The 16,753-nt window shown below is 34.2% G+C and overlaps 1 protein-coding gene across 7 annotated transcripts in view; it reads right to left on the bottom strand.

The window, feature by feature from the left end:
* Positions 1-16,753, bottom strand: part of LEF1 (lymphoid enhancer binding factor 1) — a 157,516-nt gene that overhangs the window by 20,184 nt on the left and 120,579 nt on the right. For 4 of the 7 annotated variants that reach the window (XM_051964410.1, XM_051964415.1, XM_051964411.1 and 1 more), the window contains 2 exons: positions 6,593-6,700; positions 2,125-2,173 (listed from right to left, as the gene is read on the bottom strand). In XM_051964410.1, the coding sequence (XP_051820370.1) occupies positions 2,125-2,173; positions 6,593-6,700 (157 nt within the window). Of the gene's footprint in view, positions 1-1,450; positions 1,492-2,124; positions 2,174-6,592; positions 6,701-16,753 lie in introns of all 7 variants that reach the window. The other 3 variants (XM_051964412.1, XM_051964414.1, XM_051964417.1) reach the window with 1 other exon arrangement.

Genomic DNA, 16,753 nt, shown 5'->3' with positions numbered 1-16,753 from the left:
GACAATTTTTACATGTAAATAAAGCTCAAAATATCATATCTGGCTGACTGTCCATGAGCTTTGAATTCCTTCTTATAAAAGCAGAGACTACTCTACAGTGTCTATAGCTAGGTTCTGATTTATGCAAATAATGAATTCCCTGAAGTGGTTGCACTTATTTAAATTTGCACTATTGGAAGTTATAAATACGTAAAATATGGCAATTGATTCCAGCCCAATGGAAATGTCCATTGCAATTTTGGATAGGACCATTCTACAGGGATTCATTATTCATAATAATCAGAATTGTACTATACTTTCAATGGAATTATAGATACCTGGACAAATTTCATTTGTGGCCTTTAGGGTCTCCTAATTAGTGTCCAAGCCCCTCAAACCCCATTCCTTTAAAGAAAAATGGGAATATGAAAAATATGAATATATGATTAAAGTTTAAAAAACCTACAGACATTATACTATTCAAGAATTTATTTTGTCAACATATGTTTAGAAGTGTATGAATTTCAGTGAAAAATCCCCCAGAGAACATTTTATTACCTTTCTTGGTGGAGCTCTCACTAAAGTCAATGAACTTTCTAAGAGTGGGAAAAAAAAAAAAAAAAAACAAACCCCAGGAGAACAAGTCATAAATGCTTAGTTCAAAAAGATTCTTGAGGAGAGGTCTACAAGATTGAAACAGTAAAACATAGTGTGAATTGACATCAATTAGCAAAGATGAAACCCGGTTCATGATGAGAACAGGAAACATTGCTGGAAAACACTCACTCAATGAGCTGTAATGATGTGATTTCAGAAGAAAAAAGAAGCATTTAAAATAAAAAAGGAATTAAATTAGTATATGATATTTCTAAAATATGCAAATGAGAACAAGCAATTATTACAAGGAGAGAAAAATTCATCCCGTTCACAAATTTATGACTTAGGATGGTAAAAGGGAATAGCTATCTTTTCCTTGAGAAACAAATTGATTTTTAAGTGTTAATACTCAATTAACTGAGAAAAGTCTGAAACCTAGCATAAATTGGAATGCCTCGGTTGAATGGTGCTACATTCCAATCAAGAACATAGTCCTTTTCCCCAATGTTGACTAAAAGGGTTCTGAAAGCAGAAGCCATATCTATTATCCTTGGGATGGCAAGATGCCTATTAGACAGATCTGAAACTAATTCCTCAGTAAGGTATGGTTGGTGAGTTGAGGAGAGGGAAGTATGATTGAGGGCAGCAGAAGGGAAAACTGAGAAGAAAGTAAAAGAAAAGCTATTTTTGAATATATAGCTGATATAAAAACTACCAGATATGAAAACCAGACTAGATGCTAAGAACTAGATTTTGTTTTTTCTCATTTAAAAAAATAATAATACTGAATGGAATCACTGTTAGCAAGGAGGTTCACAAGCAAAGGCCTATTTTATAATTCAGTTTGGCAGGAAGGCTAGAGAGACGTTCTTACCATGCTTCAGATGTAGGCAGCTGTCATTCTTGGACCTGTACCTGGAGAAAATTGTGTCCTTTAACAAAGATTCATTGAAGATTTTTTTGTACATACCAAATATGTAGCACGCTATAACATCATGTGGAAGTGTTTGCTTTGTTTTTTGTGCTTCTTATATCAGCCATTTTTATTTGTGTCATATAGATAGTGGGAATGTTTTTAATGAAGGAAAAAATAAGATCTTACTGATGCCTTGAGCCTATCTACTAGAAAGATGACCTTCTCTTTGTGTTTTTCATTAAATAACATAGAAAACTATGAAAAATACTTCAAGGTGATGTAGTCTATTGTACCCTATGATGATCATGTAATAAAACACGTTTGAAGATTTATGCAAATGGAAAAGAACAGAATGGATAAAGGCAAAGAGAACACAGCCAAGCAATAGAAGCAAAGAATTAAAAATTCAAACACAGTTAGCACCTAGGATTTCAAGGCAAAGGGGGTTTTTAAATGCATATTCACATGATTTCATTAAAAAAAAAACTTTTAAAAGCATATAAGGAAGGAAAAGAGAAGAAAAACAACTTGGAACTCTAGAATATGACAGAATTTAGAGAAAATGCATGTTATTTTAAGCACAGGGTTTTAGAAGCATGTGAATTGGACACAGAAAGTCACTTTGGACATACCTGATGTGGATTCTTGTAGTTTCTCTCTCTTCCTCTTCTTTTTCTTACCCTGGAAAACAGGGAATTCATCATGTCATTTACATATGATATATATGAAATTAAAACAACAGAAAGATAAAGAACAGAGATAAGAATATCTCTTTCTCCTATTATATTATCCATGAAAAGAATAAGACAGATACATAGATACAAAGAGAGATATAGACATAAAGAGACAGATTGAAAGGGGGTGGGGAAATCGTGGTAGGAGAATGAAAGCAAGGGAAAGTGGTCCTCTTAAGGATGAAATAATATAGATATTTGTTTATTTTAAAAGTTCCTGTTTATTTCAATAACTGCTAAAAATTTTGGGTTCCATTTATAAGTAGTATCAATAATTCTGTAACTTTCCATTTTCATCCTTACTAGTTTTCCTCAAGTAATAAGTAGTCATTAAAATTATTTTTAATAGCAATTGTTGTTCAGCCATTTGAATCATATTCAACTTTTTGTAATCTCATTTGGGTTTTTTTTTTTGGGTAAAGATATTGACATAGTTTGCCATTTCCTTCCCCAGCCCCAGATGAAGAAACTGGGGAAAACAGGATTAAAGTGACTTGTTCAGGATCACACATTTATATTTCAAGCTGGTTTTGAATTCAGGAAAATTAGTCTTCCTGACTAGCCCCAGAACTCTATCCACTGCACCATTTATAGCCTCTCTCTCTCTTTCTCTGTATATATAATATTATGTGTAGCACAATATACCATATTTTCTATATAGAAAATGATCAAATTTGATTTAGGATATCATTCTCAAATAATTATAATTTAATAATACCCTAAACACAATAGAATAACCAGTAGTTAATCCCAGAGCTCTACTGGAATTATACTCCATATACATGTTTTGTGTACATGTATTTTGTGTGTATGTATGTATATGTGTGTGTACACCATGCATTCCTAATTACTTCCTCTTTTTTTATGTCTATGAAGTTACAAATACATTTTTTCCTCTAATATTGTTACCCAATTGACTATGGAACTAGATTTTAGTTGAATCTGTTCACAGAAATACTAGGAAAGTGGGAGATAAAAATTTATTGATACTAAGTGAAGTCAGTTGAGAAAGCAAATGAAAATCACCAGAGCTTGTGTGTATTTTGAATTATGTCCCATTAATCCCTATGCTTTCTTTGGATCTCCAAAATAATACTCTAATATGGAAGGTGTGATTGCAATAATTGACTCTTAAGAGTGAGCAGCTGAAATTTATCTAGGCTTTAGAGTTTGAAAAGCATAGTCTGAAAAGCATCTTTCAGACATTATTTCATTTCAACCTTGCCTAAATCATTGAATGGGTGGTTGCCCTGGTCACGCTGAAGACCTTAACTTTAAAAGGTCAAGATCTCCTACTGCATCCAGGGTGATCTTCAGTTTTCCTGATTTCTATCTGGCCACTGGATCCAGATGGTTCTAGAAGAGAAAGTGAGGCTGATAACTTTGCACAGCCCTCCCTCATTTAAATCCAATTCACGTGCATATCATGGCATCACCTCCCTGATGTCATTCTCTATTATTATTTCCATTTTACAGTTGAGGAAACACATCTTGGATCACACATTAACTGTTTAAGGTAGCTTTTGAACCCAAGTCTTCCTGACTTCAAGTCTAGCATGCTATTCATTTATGCTACAATTCTTCAAATTAATTAGAAGAATTTAGGATGATAATAGAATGATGAGAAAAATCATGGTCTCTTGTACCACGCACTCCAAATCATTGCCTGTTTTCTCTCTGTTCCTAGAAAGAGAATAAAAACTCAAAAAAAAAATGAAATCTCATAAGCTTTGAAAAGAATATGTATAGAAAATAGATCTCTACTCATATGGTAAAAATGTATTTGTAAAATATGTAAGAAGTACATATGTATTATGTGCACATAAAATATGCATAGATATAGAGACAAAAGAAGCAGAGATGATAAGAGACAGACAGAGAAGCGGGAGAGGACATTCTTTGAAGCCTGCTAGTTCTATGCAATATTTATCAGAAGAATCATCAAAATAGAGATTTAACTATCTCCTTTAAAAAGGCAATGTTCTATAATTTTCCTAACCAATGAATAAAAATAATTAATCATCTAATGTTCTATTCATTAAATTACAGTGAGACTTCAACAGAAAGCTAAGAAGGCTGGAAATTTTTTATATATACACACACATACATATGCATACATATGTATGTGTGTATGTGTATATATGTATATATACATACATACACATATATACATACATGCATACACATATATATATACATACACACACACATATATATCATATATATTTAAATTGCTCAGTTGCCCTCCAATGTGGTGTTCACATCTGATTTTTCTTCTAAAAAAAGGGAATAAATTATACCATCACATTCTATACTTCAGCTTTTGTGAAAAATAATCATCATAAGCATCATAATCTAAATGTAAGTTTGTTTTTCAAATGTCTATCATCCCCAAACAAAAATGCTGGCTGTATTTAACTGTGTGAACACACAAAAAAGCATTTCCATTAAATCATGGTATATAAATATAATATAGTACCCCAGAACTCAAAGGTATTGAGCTTAAACAAAAGACAATTTTATTGAAAAAAAAGTTTTTTTTATAACCAAATTATCAAAACATGAAAATAAAATTTTAAACATCCATAGTATGGGATGAAATCATGGGATGCTACCTGCTATCAATGTGTTTCCAGTAGATAGCAACACAGAATTTTTTTTCTTTTAATTATGTTCTGGTGATAAATATCTTTCAGTTTTACTCTGTTTGGTTTAAATTGACTAAAACCAACTTTAAAAGAATCAAGGTTGCCTCTGTTTGCACTACTTGACTGGAAAATTGAATGTCCCATAATAAATGAACTCATTCATGGCCAAAGAAATTGAGTGAGGGATTAAAAAGAATATGTAACATATTAGGGTTTTTGATTGATTGTAGTCAATCCTTAGGCTGAAACAAGTCATTACATTTAAAGTATTTTATAGAAAGAAAAAATTTACAGAAGAATTCATTTACAGTGCTTTCCATTAAAACTCTGTTTCTAAAAATATTTTTAAAATTCTTCATCAAAAAGAGTCCAATTCATTAGCTGGTCTGACAATGAAGGTTACTTAAGACCTAGTGACACCAAATATATATAAACCTTAAGGTCTAAACCTTAAGACCACTGACAAAAACAGAAGTGCCCCTTTGACCATGGCCAGTGAAAAAATATTTAAAATGAATTGTTACAAAGTAGATCAAGATAGTATTAGAAGAGGGAATTTTCAAAATAGGAGATTGAAATCTAAGCATTTTAACATTCCACTAATAGGAAATTATTAGAATTCTGTATATAATAGGACACAGAGAATGAAGGGCATATAATCCCTAGAATTGAGATATTCCTTCTAAATCAAAAAGAGGTTACCATCTTTTAAAAATCTGAGAAAAATTTGCTTCATAAAACTAGGTTTAGTCAATAATCTTGGACAATATGCACATCCTCTCTTATCTCAGTAAAATGAATGGAGAAGACTGGGGCAATTTGAAGGCCTTCTTCCCACTTCCAAAATCTATGAAATCATAAACTTTCAGGATGAGATTTATAAATATTTTAAGGGAATCAAGCAAAGTTTTAGTAGAGAACTAAATACTATGTAAGACACTGTCTATGTAAACATAAATTCTTGTTTGAATGTGAAAGCCAATAGAAACTGTGTTTACCTTCACATCAATTCAACTTTTGTCCTTATCACAGGGAATATCCTTTATATTTTAAGATTTTCCTACCAATGTTGTTTACACGTTGAACATGAGAATTTTTTTCTAATTAGTTTCATAATTCAAGTTTTTAGAGTTATAACTGTTTTCCTTCCTTAAAATATTAAAAACACTTCTAAATAGATCATTAACAAAAAATATACACTCATGAGACTTTAACTTTCCTAATGCAAGAACCCAGAAAAATGCACAGTGATTACAGCAATCATTTAAGAGGCATCAAATGCAGCAGCATAAGGATTTTTTCATGGAATTTGAGAATGGTAAGAGACCTTAATGGTCATCTAATCTAAATTCTGCATCTTCAAAAGAAGTCATCCAGTATTTCTATGATAGGGAAGTCTTTACCTTATTAGGATCAGAGATTTAGAGTTGGAAGGCACATTAAAAATTATCTTGTCCAACACCCTCCATTTTACTGATAAGGAAACAGAGGCAGCTAAAGAAGTTAAGGAATTTTCCCAAGGTCAAATAGGTCATACAGAACAGAGCCAAGATTCAAACCCAATGCTCCTTGCAGTGTAGCATTCTGTTTCCTGTTATAGTTATATATGCATTCTAAGCTGTTTAGTTTTAAATAAATTAATGCCTGAAATACATACTTTGGATAGCAGTAGGAAAAAGCAAATGAAAAATAGGCAACCATAGACAGTATATGCTTACATAATTGTCTCTCGCAGACCAGCCTGGATAGAGCTGCATGTGTAACTGCCTTTCCTTCCGAGCTAATTCATAATATTTAGCTTGTTCTTCACGGGAGAGGGCGTGCCACTGCAAGTAAAAATGGGAGGCAGAGAGGAGAGAAAAAAACAAAGGCAAGTGAATCCAATAGATAATCATGGCAATATACAAAGGCATCTTTCAAACTTTTGAATTTATTAACTGATTTATCCTTAAATAACCAAAGACCAAATGAGTAAGTGAAGCATCCCCCACTCAGAACTGGTGGCTACAGAGAAATCAAACCTTGAGCCTTTCTTTTCTGCTCAATTACATATATATATATATGTAATTGTATATATATATATATACAATGTAAATGTATATATATATATAGTAATATATTTTATTTTATTTTATAATAACTTTATATTGACAGAACCCATGCCAGGGTAATTATTTTTACAACATTATCCCTTGCATTCGCTTCTGTTCAGATTTTTCCCTTCCCTCCCTCCACCCCCTCCCCTAGATGGCAAGCACTCCTATATATGTTAGATATGTTGCAGTATATCCTAGATACAGTATATGTTTGCAGAACTGAACAGTTCTCTTGTTGCACAGGGAGAATTGGATTCAGAAGGTAAAAATAACCCGGGAAGAAAAACAAAAATGCAAATAGTTCTACATTCATTTCCCGGTGTTCTTTCTTTGGATGTAGCTGCTTCTGTCCATCATTTATCAATTGATGTTCAATTATATCTTGAGGCACATCAAAATCGAAATAATTTCTATGATCTTCTCTCAGTATTTTCAACTATAAATTAAAAGATTTCCTTGGTGTGTTTCGGCATCATTTTGTTTTGTTGTTTTTGCTGTATTCTTTATTGCTTTATTATTACTATTATTTTTCATATTCTCAGAGTTCAATTTAAAGTCTTATTCAATCATGCAAAATGAAAAAGATTTCCAGATTTTTTTTTTGCACTGATGACTTGCATGGATACTTTTTCATAATGTCACATGAAGAGATTTCAACTTGTTAAGGAAAGGAAATGAGCTTCTTTCACATGACCCTTCCTTTCACATAGCAACACATCAAAGGTCTCTCTTTCTCTGCCTCTGTCTCTCTTTGTGTCTCTCCGTGTCTGTCTCTGTCTGTCTGTCTCTCTCTCTCTCTCTCTCTCTCTCATACACACACACACACACACACACACACACACACACACACACACACACAAGCATGCAGGTTTACACACCTGCATTTATTAACTTTACTCTGCCAGCTACAACTTGATTTCAATTATCTAATTTGGCAAATCTAGATAGCAAATATCCTTTATGCTTTCCTTGTGTCATGCTTTGATATATTTCTAGATAATGTACATTACGTTAAAATGGAACATTTAGGCAGTATAGCAGTTATACATACACATATATTTGTATGTGCATACATATAATGCACATGTGTGTGCATACATACATCCCTAAAATTCTCTCTTTCTTCAGACTTCTTTATCACTATCAAGGGCACCACCATCCTTCAGTCACCAAAGTTTAAGACTTGAATGTCATTGTTGATACCTTGATCTCTTTTAGCTACCATATGCAACTTTTAGCTAAGTTGCATTGATTGTATCTTTGCAACACTACTTGCATATATCCATTTCTCTCTAATGCTCCTCCTAAAATGGGACATGTCCCCATCACATCATACTAGGATCATTTCAAAAGCCTGCTGCTGGGTCTGTCTGCCTCAGGTCTCTCGCCATTGGTTCAATCTCCAAATTGATCTCCCTAAAGTGCAGGTGTTACTATATCACCCTGCCCATTTTTTTTTTTTTTTGCATTCCAGTGACTTTTTATTATCTCTAGGATTAAATAAAAAATTCGACATTCGAAGCCCTTGGTAACTTGATGTACTTTTCCATTCTTATATTTTACTTCCCTAAATTTATTCCATGGCCTCCCTAAATACTCTACTAACTCTTCATTTTCACTGGTGGTACAACCTCCCCTTTCTCCTCTCTTCCACTATGGCCAGAATTTTCTCTTTCCCTTTTTTTCTGGCTTCCTTCAAGTCTCAGTTTATGTATTTTTTTTTTTTGCTGAGTCAATTGGGGTTAAGTGACTTGCCCAGGTCCTTGCCAGGAAGTGTTAAGTGTCTGAGGCCACATTTGAATTCAGGTCATCCTGACTTCAGGCTGGTGCTCTATCCACTGTGACACCTTAGCTGCCCCTGCTGGACATATCTTGCAATCTTGTTTGTATGTTGCCTCACCTATAAGAATGTGAGATCCTTGAAGACAGGGACTATTTTTTTTGTTCTTTGTGTGTCTAGTCTCTTAGTATAGTGCCTGGCACATATTAGCGATTAATAAAGGCTTTTGTCTGATTGACTAAACAAGAATAACTCCAAAGGAAAGATATGAAAAGTATACATACTCCTTTGATGAGGTAGGGAGAGGGACAGATTCATGGTGTGGGACACTGAATATATTTTCACACAGTTTTGCTGATTTTTCCTTCTTCCTCTTTTAATTAAAAAAAAAAAATCCAAACTTTGTTATAAGAAATGATTCTATGCAAGAGGGAGGGGAGAGATAAAGGAGGAAATTTAGGCAAAGTAAAAATAAGATATCAATAAATTTAAAAAAAAAAGAAATGTTAAGTATTTTTTCAGAAATTTTATTATTCATCTTATTTGCAATGAAGTGGGATCTTCCCAAACCTTAACAATATCTGCCAGGCAATCATTCTTCTATATTCTATATTCTATCTATATTCATCACAATGATTGTTCTCTTCTCCCTAATACTCTCTTTTTTCTAGGTTTTCATGATACTAGTCTTCTGTTTTTCTTCCTACCTATCTGACTCCTTTACTGGATTTTCAACCAGGTCATATCCATTAACTGTAGGGGGCTGGACATAGGGGCTCCCTCTTGAGCCATCTTTTCTTCTCTTTCTATAGTATTTCAGTTGGGGATCTCAGTTTCTATGGATTTAATGATCATCTTTATGCTGATGATTCTCAAGTCCACTTATTCAGTCCCAATTTCCAGACTCAAATCTTTTAACTGCCTATTAGATATCCTGTCTAATATCCTGTAGACATCTTAAAACTTAACATGTCTAAAACCGAACTCATTATCTTCATTCCACATCTTCCTCTCTTTCTAACTTGCCTATGTGCAGAGTGCCTCCACCTTTCCAGTCACCCACAATCTTCCTTGAGTCCTAATACTTTCCCATTCCTCATATCCAATCTGTTGCTAAGGACTGTCAAATTTAGCTCTGGAACATTTCTTGTATACATCCTCTTTTCTTCTTTGACATCGCCACCACTCTTGGTTGTTGTTATTCAGCCATTTGTATCTCTTTGGGGTTTTCTTGGCAAAGATAGTGATTTGCTATTTCCTTCTTCAACTCATTTTATAGATGAGGAAATTGAAGCAGAGTTAAGTGATTTTTCCAGAGTTACACAGCTAATGAGGCCAGATTTAATCTCACAAAGGGGAGGCTTCCTGACTCTAAGCCCACTGCTCTGTCCACTGCACCACCTATCAGTCCAAAACCTTATGTCAGGATTGTTGAAATAGCTGCTGATTGGGTTCCCTGCTACTCCGATCCATCCTCCCTTCAACTGTCAGCAATTTTCCTAAATGTCAGGCTTGACTATGTCATCTCTCCCTAGAACTTCAATGGCTTCTTATCACCTTCAGGAGCAAATATAAAATCTTCTGTTTGGTGTTCAAAGTCTTTCAAAATCTCCTTCCTTCTCCCTCTAAATTCCAGGGCTTTCCTTCTGTTTATTACTTCCAATTTATCCTGTTTCTACTTTGTCTGTATACAGTTGTTTTTATGTCATTTCTCCCATTAGACTGTGAGAAGTGACTGTCTTTTACCCTTCTCTGCACTCCAGCACCATGCCTGCCACACAGCAGACCTTAATACATGTTTATTAACTGATTGATCTTTCAAGAAGGAATAGCAATATCTGAAGGCAGAGCAACAAACTAATTTTTAAAGATCCCTTAAAAGTTTTTGATTTCTAGTGGAAAATAAGTTTATTTTTTACAAGTGGTATATTAGTAGAGTATGTAAAGTTTAAGAGACATACTCTAAAATTCATGGCTTTAGCTCAAGACAAATTAATAAGTATAACATTTGTTTAAAGGGGGGGAGTCCAAACTATACTCTTAAAAATAAAGTTACTAGAAACATAGTTTTTGTGTGTGTTTGTTTGTTTGTTTGTTTGTTTTTTGTTGGCCAATCTAGTATATATAATTAAATAAGTACTGGCTGGAGGGGAGAAAAACAAAAGTCATAATTTTACTAGCAATTTACAGCTTAACTAATAGATGAGTTAAGGAATTAAAATACATATTTCATCATATTCATTATATTCATTCACTCAAGAGTACTGAAATGAGATATATATATATTCAGTCATTTCTATCCTTTTTCATACCAGAATATTCATGCCTGACTGAGTCAATAAGCATTTTTTAAGTACCTATTATGCTTCAGACACTATGATAAGCACTGGGGATATAAAGGAATTCTACAGTATTTAAAGAGCTGATAAAGTGTGATAATCTCAAAAAATTTTATAAATCAGAGATAAAATAACTTCATAAGCATGCTTAGGTATTCATAAATAAGAATGGAAGTGAGGGCAGTTTATACCCAAAACAGTACAACACTTCAATTCTAATTTCAAAACATTTTCTTTAAGGGGAAAATCCCAGCCTTATGATTTTATTACTATGGAAAATTACTGATGTAAATTGTCTCCACTGATGCAAATCTGTATTCCATTCTCCTGAGAAGTTAAATTACTTTGATACAGCCAATGCATGTCAGAGGCAGGACTTCCTGACTTCAAAATGTGTCCTCCCACTAACTTTCAAAATTAGGCTGACATAATAATCACAACCTATATTTATAAAATGTTTTGCACTTCTAAGAGACTTTCACATACATTTTCTCGTTACAAACAACCTTGTAAAGTAGGTAGTACATTATTATCTTCATTTTACAGATGAAAAAACAGAGGCATTAAAAAGCTAAAGGGTTTGTTAAAGATTACTTACTTAGTAAATAGTGGAGTCAGAACTTGAACACAGGACCATATGAATTCAAGTATGTTTTTCTTTTCTATCAATTCACTCAAAACTGAGCAAAAGGTACAATGATACATAACAAATTTTTAGCTTGCATTTGCAATTAATTGGAATTCCTTTGTATTTTTTTTTTTGGTATTTTGTAACATAGTTTTTGGATATGGACTTTTATTACAATATTAACTAGTTAGAACAATACACAATATACATAATGATAAATAGATTAAATAACTAGATTAAAACAAATAAAGTAGTGATGTTAATGTTGAAAATTTGGGCAAAATATAAATTCACTAAATTTGGCTTGGGCTGGAAGATGCTTCTCTTTTTTACAATAAGTGTTCTTCATTTTCTATCTTCATCACTTCACAAAAAATTAAAAGAATTGCATGTACGTTACTTAACGTCCTAATTAATATCTATTAGGAATCATAGCTTGGCCACATTGAAAGAGGTGAGTAAAACAAAACCTAGCTATTTGAGAAATTCTCTAATATCCTTCTCTTATTCTGTTTATTCTGCGAAAAGAAATCTTATAAATAATTTTGTTCATAATGGGATTTCAAAGGATAAATCTCAGACCATCAAATTTTGGTTCATTTAATTGAATTGACAGTTCTTTTTCATTTTAAGGATATAGTTTTTTTTAAAAAAGGGCAGCTATTATGAGATTAAATATGTTTGGAGGAACTTAGGCAGAATTTTTAATTCATACAAAAAAACTAAACTTAAAAAAAATTTTTAAACCTGAGAACTTTTAAGGGCTAGCCTTTGTCAGGAGAGCAAATCTGATCTTAATCAAAGCTCAGAGATCTGTAAATAGAAACAGGTGTCCAAATCAAAGACAGAGGGACTCCAAATAAGAAACATCATTCAGGGACACATGCCCTGATTTGGGAGTTGTTAAAGGAGCTGAAAAAGTAGCAATTGCTGGAAACATGCCTGAAGAAAAAGGAGGAAGCATGTCTCCTTGTATTTTTTCTTGGCTTGCTCTCTCAAGCAGGAAAAATAATTCCTGCTAGAGGATTGGGGATACTTCAACTAAGAAAAAATTGTTTAAGAGCATTACATGGCCTCAATAAAAATGTCAACTCTGATTCTGCAGTGATTCCTTTTTTTACAGGGTCAGGGGAAATGACAATCAGTCTTTAAGCTTGTATAGCTTAGAGTCCTCCAAGGATGATGGGAATCACCCATCTGTGATGATTTAGTAAGAGGAATGATCATAATTATTGTTATTAAATGTTTAAGAAGCTACTGGGTCCGGGGCATCCTATGTAGGACACCAGAAAAGCTATAATTTGCTTTCATTCATTCTCTTCTCAGCCACAGTCTTTTGCAGATAAGGAAAGAATTTTTAAGGCTGGGAAACTACACTGATAGTGCTACAGAAACACCTCCTATTTATAAAGATTATCTCAAATATTTTGTATTGCTTCTATACTTAATTTTATTAGTTATTTCTAATAATTGAATCACTTTCAATTAGATAAAACATGCTCTTCTATGTCTTACAGAACATTATCACATGCACCAAATATGATACAAGAATGTTTTGCTTAAAAACAAAAAACAAAAACAAAAAACTGGTAACTTGAATGACAGATGCCAGAATAGAATTAGGTTGTATAAACTTACAAAACAGATAAAGCTGAAGTGCTTGTCTGGCGGTGCTTGCTTTATCATCCTGTATAGCAGAGATTCTGAAGTTGGTGAATCACTTGAGCTTAGGAATGCTGAGCTGCACTAAACCATCTGGGGGTCTGAACTAAGTCCAGGGGTCAGGGAGACCACCAGGATGCCTAAGGAACATCATATCAGGTCCAGATCAAAGCTCTCAGGCTGATCGATAGTGGGATCAAGCCAAGGAGTGGTGGAGGAAAAGAAAATGGAGGTAGAGAATAAAGAAGAGAAGAAGGGAGGGCAGAAGGAGGAGAAGCAGGGAAAGAAGAGATGGAAAAAAGAAAAGGTGGAGAACAAAGAAAAGTAGGAGGAAAAGAAGAAGGAAGAAAAGCAGGGGGAGAAGAAAGAAAAAGGAGGAAAAAAGGGGAAGAAAGAGAAGAAAAAAATGTATGTGAATTACAAAAATATTTGCTTTAAAAAAGGGCAGCATGGATAGAGAGATAATTTGAAACCAGGAGGATTTGAGTGCAACTCCAATAACCACTGATACATACTATCTGGGTAACAAAGAGTAAGACACTTAATCCCCTAACTGCTCTAGACAATTCCAGGGCAATTTTATAAATTACAGAGCAGGTGCTCATTGGCACTGATAAGGGGCTATCCAACTGGAAGTTTCCTATACTAATGAAATCATCGTTTTGAAAATGAATATTTATTTATAGATGCTCAACTGCTTAATTGGCAGGCCTGGGACCATAAAAAAATCAAAGCTATTCCAAATTAAATATTGTTCAAATACTAATATCAAGTGTGTCCAAGATTGTAGATTTAAGTACACAAAACCCTTAAATTAATTGACAAAAATTCAGCAGACATTTAGAAATATGCTAATACGTCTGGAGGGATTGGGCTATGTGGTAGTTTGTGGATGAATGTGGAAAATTTTATAAGCATCACAGTATAGTAGAAAAAAGAAGTTCAATGGTAAAAATTCCAGTTCTTGTTATTGTTCAAACATGCCAAATGCTTTTATGCTCCATTTGGAGTTTTCTTAGCAAACATACAGGAGTGGTTTGCCTATTTCCTAAGACATTTACAGATGAGGAAATTAAGGCAATCAGGGTTAAATGACTTGTCCAGGGTCACATAGCTAGTGAGTGTCTGAGGTCATATTTGAACTCAGGAAGATGAATCTTCCTGACCAGGCCCAACACACTTGCACCACCTCACTGTCTCCATTGTGAGAATTTGGTTAAATCACTTAAACTCAATGAAGTTTCCTCATCTGTAAAATAAGTGTGGATAAGTGAATGGGGGAATGGAGTTGGACTGGATAATCCCAAAATTCCCTTTTATCTCTAAAATTTGATGATGGATCTAAAGAAATGATTGAGGGCAGAAAGATACCATTCTGAAAAAGGCTCAAAAGCAAATACTTCCAGGTATCAGACACTCTGATGTCCAGAGGTTCAATATGTCAGATAAACTGGGCTGTTTCCCTGGTAGAAGCAAACCTTTCAAAAAAGCTGTTTTTACCCTCCAAGCCAAGTGGGGATTAAAACAGTCCAGAAAAGAAGCATTTACATAGTAATTTAAAGGTTTGTAAAGCACATTTCACAGCAAATTTCATTTATTCTTCACCCTGGAAAGTAGGTGCTTATTATTATCCCATTTAAAACTGAGGGAAGAGAAGAGGATGGCAACAAGCATTTATTAAGTTCCTACTATGTGCCAGGTAGAAAGGTGTCACAGTGGCTAGGCCTGAAGTCAGGATCTTTCTGAGTTCAAATCTTGCTTCAAATAGTTACTAGTTTTATGATCCAGGGCAATTCACTTAAACCTCTTTGTCTCAATTTCTCATTCATCAAATGAGCTGGAGAAGGAAATGGCAAAACTAGTCCAGTATATTTGCCAAGAAAATCCCAAGTGGGGTCACAAAAAAATCATACACATCTGAAAATGATTGAACAACTACAAATGCACTGTGCTAAGCAAATGCTATTCCCATTTTATTGTTCAGGAAAGTGAGGTAGACAGAGCTTAAGTGACATGCCCAGAGTCACACTGTTATGTGTCTGAGGCTAGATTTGAATTTGGGTCTTCCTAATTCCAAGTTCAGCCACTATGCTACCTGCTCTTCCAGATTTAGGATAATGATGCTCAGCCTTTAGATTTCTTGCTGGGGTTGGATCTGGTTGTATCAAACTTAGGGATTTTCCTTTATACTAAAGTACAGCATGGTGGAAAAGGTATAGAATATAAAGATCAAAGACCTGGATTTGGATCTCACTTCTACCACTTACTGCTTGTGACAGGAAGCAAACCATCCCATCTCTCTGTGCTTTGACTTTTTATATGTAAAATGAAGGAATTTCACTTGATAACCTTTTAGTCCTACATCTATAATTAGATTCCTTCTATTTTGCCTTATAGATTTTGGGGAGAGATGGGGACTTGAAAGAGACACTGTTTTCTCCCCTTAGGTAAGAGGACAGAAATGGGGTGAAGGTCAGAGGACATGGGTTCAATTTTTGGCTTTGTTCTTTAACAATCAATATACTTGTGTGACTGTACAAATAACTTAACCTCAACGGGCCTGTTTCCTCATCTGTGAAATGAAAGGATTAGACTAGATAGTTGCTAATTTCCTTTCCAACACTCAGTCTATGATACACTATAATTTTAGGTCCTCTCCCAAATGCTTCAACACTACCTAACTTCTCTTTTTCAGCTCATAATCTGGATTCGTGTTATTAATTGAACCAACTTGCTCTGGACCTTAAACTTTCTTCATGCTTGCTCTTTTCCTCCTAGTACATGGTACCAGCCTTCTTCCCTACCTGCCCCTCTTTTCCCCTCAAAACCATGTCACATATTTATCTCTTTCACACTTTTCACCACTCATATTTTCCATAAGATCTTTTCATATTCTACCATCAGATTTGTTTATTCAAACAGGCCTCTAAACAGAATTTAATAAGCCACTGACTCTCTGGGAATAATTTCAGCACTTTGATGAATTTGATTTCAGGAACATAGGTGCTCTCTCCAGTGATGGCAATGGCAGCTCATCCTGTAAGACTCTTGTTCGAGTCTTTCCCAAAGTCCTCCAATACATTGGAGGCATTTCATTGGGTTATATTGCTCTATCCCTGATGCGAGGAGGGATCCTAAAAAAGAAAGTCTATAAAAGGAATCTTTTAGTGAGTTGTCTTTGATCCTCATGATGATATCCAAAGTGTACCATGAGTCATTGAGGGCCCTGGGGTTATAGGCCTATATTAGGTTTCAGGTTCCTCTTTTCCTTCTTGGGATAATATTAGCCACTCTCCTCTTGCAGATTTTAGGGAACAGACTTATAAGGAATAGGGATGGGGTATGGAAACTGGGATGCCCAAAATTTGAGGGAA

This window comes from Antechinus flavipes, chromosome 6, assembly GCF_016432865.1.
Source record: "Antechinus flavipes isolate AdamAnt ecotype Samford, QLD, Australia chromosome 6, AdamAnt_v2, whole genome shotgun sequence".
NCBI classification, from domain to species: Eukaryota; Metazoa; Chordata; class Mammalia; order Dasyuromorphia; family Dasyuridae; genus Antechinus; species Antechinus flavipes.
The sequence above is the reverse complement of the archived record's forward strand: the minus strand, read 5'-3'. Positions and strand labels throughout refer to the sequence as shown.